Source organism: Crotalus tigris, unplaced genomic scaffold (genome assembly GCF_016545835.1).
Source record: "Crotalus tigris isolate CLP2741 ecotype Arizona unplaced genomic scaffold, ASM1654583v1 scf7180000017591.2836849, whole genome shotgun sequence".
NCBI lineage: Eukaryota > Metazoa > Chordata > Lepidosauria > Squamata > Viperidae > Crotalus > Crotalus tigris.
Window position 1 is genome coordinate 1,475,457 of NW_024096497.1, and position 9,925 is coordinate 1,485,381.

Genomic DNA, 9,925 nt, shown 5'->3' on the forward strand with positions numbered 1-9,925 from the left:
CCCATGTAGCCATTTCATCCTGAGCTGTTACTCTGCATGTTAACCATGCACTGGTTAACCATCACCTCTCCACCACCACCACCACCACCTCCTCCTCCTCCTCATTTTCATTATCATCTGGTGGTTGATGCAATGATAGCATTATAATGAACCTTCTCCCATGTTTTCCAACTTCCTCTCCTTGCATCTCCTATTTCCCAGTGGGCAAATTCCTTTCAATTTATGATCCTTCTGGGTAACTCATTTCCCTCTTGTTTTTGCAGACTGTAAACCTTCCTACCTACTCAAATCTTTTAAGTTGCAGCATTGTCATATTAGAATAAAACTACAAAGCTTCATTGAATTCGCTTCCATAAAACTGAAACATCGGTACTTCCCTTCCTAGAAGTTTATCTAGTCCCACAATAGAACATAGAAGCAAAGAACACCCTGGAATATTATTGTATCGGGCAACAACGATATATTAATGATGTGCATTTGTTTTATTGTAAGCTGGCTAGAGTCATATAAAAATGAGATAGGCTAAGATATAAAATGGATGGCTGGAAAAGAAAGAGTGTGATAATGTTGAAGAAGAAGAGTCTATAGATGCAAACCTTTGGGAAAGCAAAGGAAAAGCATGTCGTTTAGTGAAGTGGAAACATTCCTAAAAGGAAAAGGGCAGACACTGGAAGATCCATTCAAACATGGTCCTGTCAAGACAGACTTGCCTTTATTCTATAGATGGGAAGGGTAAAAAGCCATTGCATGATCACTCAGGGCCTCTGGTCCCCTTAATCTGAGCATCAACCCATTACAGTCCAGACTGGAATTTCAAGATGGTTTCAGAAACATCTAGTAATTTAAGATGCAATGTGGAATTGCTTTTACTGTCTTAATTTGTTACTGTTCTCTAAATGGGCCAATTGGCCATGTTAAAATAAAAGTGGCATTGAATAGCTTTTGTAGTAGCTTTTATAACTATCATCATTTACTCTTTCCTTAGAGCTTTAGAATGTCATGTTCCTATCATTTCTGTGAGTCAAGAGTAAACTGCTAGGACTTTATTATGTGCCACTAATAATACTCTCTAATCTTGCATAAATTCTGAAGGTCAAGAATGATACCTTTTATAAACAACACATTCATATGCACTAATGCACTATGTTATATAAATATATGAATTTGAAGTTTCTCTAGATACCAGGTGGTTTCTCTAGATACTGTGGTTTAAAATTATGCAAATTGCTCTGTCATAATTAGTGGGGACTATTAGTTGCCTGTATAGGTAGAGGCTGTGCCCTATTGTGCTTGCTATTGCTATATTCTCCTTATAACTAAAACAATTAAATGTTCAAAATCAGCCATTGGAATTAACTGAGCTATGTACTTGTGCTCCAGGACATGAATTCTTGAGGAGTCTAATCAATTACAAAGTGAAGTAGAGTTAGAAGCCCTTAGTATTTTCACACTAATAACAGCACTTTTCTTTAAGATGTTTTCTTAATCTAATTCAAAATCCAATATTTTCAACTTTCCTAGTATTTGTTGCATTACATGTTTGCTGGCCAATGCTTCATTAGTAGAATTTTTCCATTTAAAAATTGCAAACCAGAAGAATATGACCCTAGTGCTGCTGTTTTTATAAAACCTATATCCAAGGGGACACTTAAAATCAGTGTTTAAAAAGAGCTTTCCCATTTTCTAATGCACAAATTCAGGCATCTACTACTGTGAGCAAGAAATTGTGGGTTCCACACAGTAAGTAATAATATGGTTGAGTTGCTTTTACACCTATATCAACAGAACCCTGTGAAAAGTGTGATAAGTAGACTTTTTATAACATATGCTAGCTTTAAGAAATATCTAGAAATTTTATTTTATTTTGGAAATAATAAATCAAGTGAAGAAAGTGTGCTTTTACAGTAACAAAAGTAGTTCACAAATTTATTGCAGTCCTCAGTCATTTTGATGTTTTTTTTCTCTTGGTATTAGAAACAGCATAAGTCTGGCCAAAATCATAAAAGTGTCTTTGGTAAAATGTGGAAAAACTGGCAGTATTAATTGGAGCATAATACAGATTATCAGATTTTTAAAAGCTTTATGTGAGCTAATAGTCGCATCTAATATGACGTGTGAAATACGTTTAATATTATTATCAAAGTCAGTTAATTAATTTTTTTACATAGTTGGTTGAGGCAAAACCGGATTAAAATTTTTGTTGGAATCTGTTTAAAAATATTGCCTAGTTCTTTTAAATTAAATTTAGTATCCTCACCAAGCATAACTTTTTTATAACATGATTTCAACCTTATCTGGCCCTGTTTATCTCATTTTTAAAATAAGCCTGAGTAGTCTTACTGATTTTAGTGTTGGTCTGCAGAAACCACAAGCTTGCTTTTTTGTACACTTTCTGTTCGAAGTTACAACAGCATTGAAAAAACAGCATTTTTCACATATCCATTGCAACAACCCCATGGTCACATGATCAGAAATCGGATGCTTGGCAACTGGTTCATATTTATGATGCTACATAATGCATAATGATGCTACATATATTTTGTGATTTTCTGACAAGCAAAGTCAGTGGGGAGCCAGATTCACTTAACAACATGTTATTAATTTAACAACTGAAGTAGTTTACTTAACAAATGTGGCAGAAAGGTTGTAAAATGGAGCAAAAATCACTTAACAATTATCTTGCTAAGCAACAGAAATTTTGGGCTCAATTGTGGTTGAGTAAGTTTAAGATTACCTGTATACTATTCTGTGTTGGTTCTTGAAAAGCTCACTAGTGCAACCTTCTGTTTTGTTAGATTGCAGTCCCCTTGTTCTTCATTCCTGTGGGGATAGTAATAGCAGTGGAGAAAAGCCCTCCATGTCTTTTCTGTTTTTATTTCCTTTTAGAGGGGTATTTCAATCTATTGAGGTGGAGTGGGATGAAAAAAGGTACATTCTTCTTTCTGTTTTATCATTCTTCCCATACATAATTCAGCTTTTAAGTAGTGATACGTAGAATGTAGATGATTTTGAATTTTTGAAATACCCTATTGCTGCATATGAAATAGACTGTTTCAGAAGTATTTTTGGCTTGAAACTCTGAAACATAGGGATGTTTGGGAGTTTTAAAATAGTTGAAACAGCCTATTTTGCACTTAAAATAGTTGTGTTATCCTCAGAACAATGCAAAATTAAAACACCATACATACATATATCCCATTCCCTGCCAGAGAATGCTTGCTTGCTTGCATGTTTAGTTGCTTTAGCTCAGTGATGGCGAACTTTTTAGAGACTGAGTGCCCAAACTGCAACCCAAAACTCACTTATGCACCGTCGAGTGCCAGGTGGGTGTGGCCCATTGGCTGGGTGTGGCTGATTGGTTGGGCATGGCCCATTGGGTGGGCGTGGATGCGGTGGTAACGGCAGACTGGGTGGGACTAAAAAGTTCAATCAATCAATTCCAACTTTGCAAGATCTTTTTTTTCCTGTGAGAAGTTGAAATTGACTGATTGAAGCCTTTTTTTTTTTTGCACATGGTGGCGGAGGCCTAAAGTGAAAAGGTTTTATAAAATCCAGCTGAAGGCCTAAAACAGGGGCAACGGCGTGCGTGCCCATAGAGAGGGCTCTGAGTGCCGCCTCTGACACCCGTGCCATAGGTTCGCCACCACTGCTTTAGCTGATGACCCCGACATAGGCTTCAGTCATGTCTGGCCGGTGATTGCTTGTTTAGTTGCTTTGGATGATGACCCCGACATAGGCTTTAGTCATGTCTGGCCGGTATTTTATTATATCATGAACATAACATGCTGATATATGGAGTAATATGGATCTAGGACAGTTTGCTCCAGTCAACTCACTATGGTCATATCACTGTGACCAACTCAACGTGGGAAATTCGTCCTGGCCAGTTCATCACAGGACAACTTGCTATGGGACAAATGCAATGTAATAAATGTTATCCACCACAAAATGTTGTCCAATTTCATCAAAATGAAAATAATGTCAAAAAAAAAAAACAGCTTGCATTGAGTTATCCTGCATGAAATTGTCCCATGGCGAGTTGTTCGTGGCAAATTGGCCATGGCAAATTGGCCACAATGAGTTGTCCCATTCCAGAGTAGTACTGCGACTAATGGAGTAGAACTGCCTTAGCTATTATCATTAGGTCATTTCTCATGATGTTCCAAATAAGACTTTCTTCTGTTAGTTGAATCTGCAGACACATCCATTTTCTAATTGTTTAGGTGTTTGCAGGTTTAGGTAATTTTTTATTTTGATAGCTTTTGCACATACCATGCAAGCTATTTATTCCCAATGAATCAATTTTAGAAATAAAATGCCAGTTCTTTAAGCAAAAAGCAAGTGGCACTGAAAGAAGGAATTCTCCCATGAGCAGAGAGATCTCTTCCATAGATATAACAATACTTCTGCTTATATAATAAAAAGTTGGGATCCAACCTAAAATGTTTTATATGTCATTTTGAAAGGATAATAGATCTCATCAGGTTTTAAATTTTTATTATTGTCAAGGGTATATTAGCAACATGTCCTATAACAAACCATAAATAAAGTAAGAATTCATTATCTTGTCATTAATTCTTGTTTAATTGTGTAAGGTATCTTCTGTTTGTGCTTTTGGCCTAATCTTTGGCCATCGAGGAGAGCATCTTCTCCCTAGAATCCAGGTACAAATAGAGGGGCAGGTGACAGTGGAGGAAAAAGTGGTAATTACCCCTTTTCCTTTATACCGGTGACTGGCTGGGGAATTCTGGGAGTTGAAGTCCACCCATCTTCAACTTGCCAAGGTTGAGAAACACTGCGTTATATATTGGAATGTTGTTCCAAATAAAGATGAGAAAAATATCATAGCAGGAACTAAAACAAAGTTGGAGAGAAGAAAACCATGAAATACTAATCCTATTTTATATGTCACTGTGCTTGAGGGCACTGTGAATATCTTATTGGAATCCATAGGGTTCTACAGCTAGCAGTAGTTGAAATATATCATCTTTAGACTTTTATAATACATTTAAACTTGTTAGTATTCCTCAGTAATGTGTTTCCTGTGTTAATCTTGCCTAAATTATAAGTAACTCCTGTATAATTTGGAGTTTTGTTTGAAAGTATATATTTAGTCTCTTTCTGAGTATTTTCATCTAAACCCAACAAGTAGATTAACTAAATGCATTCCTGAATAGCACACAACTTTTATTGAGGTAAACCAAAGATTTCTTAAACAGCTTTTTTTTTTTCTCCGTAAGAAGATGTAATCACGCATTGCTATTTTAAGTCAAAGTATGGTACATATTAAATATACTGAGAAAAAAAGGAAGGATATAACATCATGAATTTTGAGATTAGTACCAGCTTAATCTTTATATTCCATCAACATTCTTTTTTAACATTAGCCAATTGACCATTCAAGGTTGTGTATCTTTGGCAGAATAAATGACAGGCTATTGATTTCAGAGATAGTAAAAAGCCAAAGTTTGGGAAACCCATACATAGACTTTGGAAATCCTATCTGCCTAGTGAATACTGAAGACACTGGAGTTGTTCCAATAAAACACTTTTGAGTAACATTTTGGATTTTTAATCAGAGCTACTGTATTACGTTATAATATTAATAATCAGAACAATTAACTGGAACACATTTAAACTTTCAGGTCCTGTTGGTGTAGGACTGAATGAACTAAAACGGAAATTGTTAATCAGTGACACTCACTATTATGGTGTAACAGTTCCACGTAAGTGAAAAAGTCTGCTCTATAAATTCCTAATGTATGATTCAGCTTCCTTTTAATTAGCATAAATATAATCTGCTTGGAGTTGAATAGGGATAAGGATTATCTGAATTAAGTTTTTAAAGCGTCTTCCACTTCATGAGGAACGTAAATGGCTCTAGTTCTCCATTATTGCATGGTGGAAACAAGCAGACAAAGGACTTTTTTATGCCGAGGAAACCTTGTATTCTTGTTTTGCCAGCCTTCTATAACCATGGAAATCACTAGAAAGGGAATTTGATATCACAGTTACAGTAGACTGAGCAGTCAAATATAATGGGATTATTGCTCTTTGATATAGATGGTGCAAGACAGCAAGGAGAGGATATGTACCAACCAAAACCAGTTCCATATTAATATTTGAGAAGAAAGGATAGATTTCTTAAATTTTCATACGAATTTCTGAGAGTTGAATTCCATCTGCTTGAATTTCAACAGTTTGTTGGTAATTAAAACCAGTAGAATAGAACTGTTCATTTTCATTTACTCTCAAAGTGGTTTTTAATGCTCTTTCAATAAAACCAGACACAACAAGACCTCGAAGAAGCCAAGAAAGTGATGGTGTTGAATACACTTTTATTTCCAAGCACTTGTTCGAGACAGATATACAGAATAACAAGTATGTGGAAAGCACGAAATTCATGTCTTTGTTTGTGTGTGTGCCATTTTGCATTGCTAATGTGAGAATGTTTCTTCATCTGAGTGTTCTGCCAAATGCCAGAGCTAACTTGAATGAGAATTCTTGGATGACAAAAGCATAGTTTAATTTCAGTTTCTAGCATAAACCATATGTATTGCACTTTAGTGGGCAGCTTGAACACTGATGGAAATGCACATTACCGTGCCATCATTTGAAATTAAGTTTTGTCTAAAGACAAACCCAAGATGAATCTATCAGAAGTTTCAGTCTCTGTATTTAAAAGATATTTTGAAAATAGAAAAGAATTAATCATACTTGTTTTGTGTCCAGCATATATACTGTGAAGATTTACACTAATTGTTCAATGTTTGAAAGCTAAACAAATAAAATTTTGAAATAATTTGAATTTGAAATAAGATATTTTGTAATAATTATGATATTCATTCAATTTTTAAATATCTGAATTTCTTTAAAAAGTGTTATTTGGCACTTGATTCGCAAGATCGTCTTTGTCAATAGATACAATAAAGATATCAGGTTGTTTTTCTTAAAAAACAAAAAAGATATATGGAAATAAGATTTGTAAAAGAAATATAAAATATTATTTTTTATTTCAGGTTTATTGAATATGGGGAATATAAAAATAATTACTATGGTACCAGCATTGACTCAGTTAGAGCTGTTCTGGCAAAAAATAAAGTTTGTTTGTTAGATGTACAGCCTCATGTAAGTAAGCAATAAAGTATTTAGTTTTCCTACCATTAAGATAATATGTCTTTCACTCTCTATTAACAATTCCAGGGAGAAATTATTAGTGAAAGAAAATTAGTAACATTCTAGCAATTGTACTAGAATTGTTAGCCTGCTTAGCCTAAAATCTTGTTCAGAATTATATCACCCCTTATTCACATTTTCATGTTAAAGATACTACAACCAAAAATGACTGGCATTTCAGCAAATTCTGCAAAGAATTGTTTGAATGAAACAAGTGTATGTTATGCTAAACAATTAAAATGCTATATAAATTGTATATAGCAGTATCTGTTATTAGGGAGGAATGCCACATAAAAACTAGAGATGACCTGTATTGTTTCAGAGTAAATAATTTTTAAAATAAACATGTTCTTCTTAATATTTTCAACTCTCCAGACAGTGAAGCATCTAAGGACTTTGGAATTCAAACCATTTGTGATATTTATAAAACCTCCATCAATTGAGCGTTTAAGAGAGACACGAAAAAATGCCAAAATAATTTCAAGCAAGGATGAAAAAGGTGCTGCCAAGCCTTTTCAAGTGAGTATATTTTGCTTTCCTAGAAATATGAAAATAAATCTTAATTTTTGTTCCTTTAAGATTTGGTTATCTTCAAATGGTCCCATTTCAGGCACGATCGCCCAATACTTGTGAAACTGATTTTTTTTCCAAATTAATTTTATATGGTTATATTCAATTTTTCCAAAAACACTGATATAAACATTGAATGAACTATAACTACTATTTCGATTCTTTTCAAAATTTCAAAAATAAATATAGTTTCCTATTGAATCTCTTCCTTACAGCAGACCTAATTTTAGATAATATGCATCTCAAGGCATCACTCATATAAACAGTTTAAAAACATTTTTTCTATTTCTGTTTCTAACACACAGGCATTTTATAATTATCTATTAATGTCTTATATGTATCAGAGTGGGGATTGTTTGGAAGTTGGATAGAATAAAGTTTCAAAATAATTTTAATTTGAGATAACATTTTGTAATAATTACAATAATTATTACAATTATTAATTAATTATAATTTTAATGAATTATTAGATAATGTTAAACGTCCATCCTAAATCACATAGCAGTACTGAAAGATACAGTGAGAAGGGGACATTGATTTGCCATCTGTGGCTAATGAAAACTAAATATTGGGCTATTTACAGCAGGGGCAGTATATGGGGCATGCCTTATACAGGTATCCTCAACTTACAGTAGTTCATTTAGTGACTGTTCAAAGTTACAACAGCACTGAAAAAAGTGACTAATGACCATTTATCACACATACAACCATTGCAGCAGTCACATGGGCAAAAATCAGAGGTTTGGCAGCTGGCTCATATTTATGATGGTTGCAAAATCCTGGGGTCATGTGATCTCCTTTTGTGATCTTCTGATAAGCAAACTCAATAGGGAAGCCTGATTTACTTAAAAACTGTGTAATTAACAGTTGCAGTGATTCACTTAATAACTGTGGCAAGAAAGGTCATAAAATGGGCCAAAACTCACTTAACAAATGCCTCACTTAGCAACAGAAATTTTAGGCTCAGTTCTGGTTGTAAGTTGAGGATTACCTCTATATGAATGATGCTTTCCAATTATAGAGATTTGTATCCAAGATATAAATTATAATTTCCTGTAAATTTAATAGTGCTATGACTTGATTTGCTTTTACACTTGGCTAATTGGTTCTCTTTATTTAGGAAGAAGATTTTCAAGAAATGATTAAATCTTCCCAGATTATGGAAAGTCAATACAGCCATCTTTTTGACAAAGTTGTAGTGAATGATGATCTTACCACAGCATACAATGAATTGAAAACAATTTTTGAGAAACTGGAAAGAGAAGCATTTTGGGTCCCAGTCAGTTGGGTGCATTCCTAATGCTACACAAATGTCTTCATGGTAGTTAGCTTGGGTCTAAGTGGACATATTGTTTAAGGGGTCTTTTTCTAGTTATGACATGTTGGATGAACATTGCAGAAGACGATTGACCTTATTTTCTGTGGGTTGATAATAACAGTTTTCTAGGCAGCAGAACAAAGTGAAGCCTTATTTTTATTTAATTGTTTTCTTCTTGTTTTTTTTAAAGTGTCCTCAACTACTATAGTACTATCTTTCATAAATAATTTGCATTCCCCATGACATTTCCTTTAAACTAAAAAGATCTTAACATGCAAGATCATGACTAGTACTATATCTGATTTCGGTTAGCACTTGAGAATATATTATAACTGGAGCATTTATTTTTTAAGAATATAAGTGTCTGTTTAGTACTGATCTATAATGCAAATTGCTCCTCTATATTCATCTTGACATGGAATAAATTTAAGTTATTTCTTTTCAATAAGAAATATGTAATATTTTACACCTTGAGTGTTTGTATATTGTCTTGTTGGATTTAAGACAATGGGATTTTCATTTAAATCAAGCTTGAAATTGTTTGAATAATTGTTACATAAGAATAAAATAATGTGGTGGAGGATCGTAGCCTTTGTAATTGAGTCAGTTGTATACATGTATTTATATTTTATTAATTTAAATATATATCTTTTTAAAACTGCCTTTGAGAAGAACCAACAAACTGTGTTTCAGTGTGAAAAACCTGTGAATCATTCCCATTTTACACATGTCACAGGTAATACTTAAAGCTTCTAATCTCTCAAATGAAGAAAGAAACTTTAAATTTTTCTCTAGACACCAAATGAGTTACTGGATAAGGAGAAATATATGTTATGTGTTAGTGAATCTGTCTTACCAAGA

At 33.7% G+C, this 9,925-nt stretch overlaps 1 protein-coding gene across 7 annotated transcripts in view; it reads left to right on the forward strand.

Annotated features, from left to right (window-relative positions):
• Window positions 1–9,652, forward strand: part of MPP7 (membrane palmitoylated protein 7) — an 81,382-nt gene extending 71,730 nt beyond the window's left edge. For 5 of the 7 annotated variants that reach the window (XM_039363883.1, XM_039363910.1, XM_039363919.1 and 2 more), the window contains 6 exons: window positions 2,887–2,928; window positions 5,646–5,726; window positions 6,288–6,381; window positions 7,020–7,128; window positions 7,552–7,695; window positions 8,867–9,652. In XM_039363883.1, the coding sequence (XP_039219817.1) occupies window positions 2,887–2,928; window positions 5,646–5,726; window positions 6,288–6,381; window positions 7,020–7,128; window positions 7,552–7,695; window positions 8,867–9,046 (650 nt within the window). In that variant the 3' untranslated portion in view covers window positions 9,047–9,652. The remainder of the gene's footprint in view (window positions 1–2,886; window positions 2,929–5,645; window positions 5,727–6,287; window positions 6,382–7,019; window positions 7,129–7,551; window positions 7,696–8,866) is intronic. The other 2 variants (XM_039363900.1, XM_039363927.1) reach the window with 1 other exon arrangement.
• The last annotated feature ends 273 nt before the right edge of the window (window positions 9,653–9,925 follow it).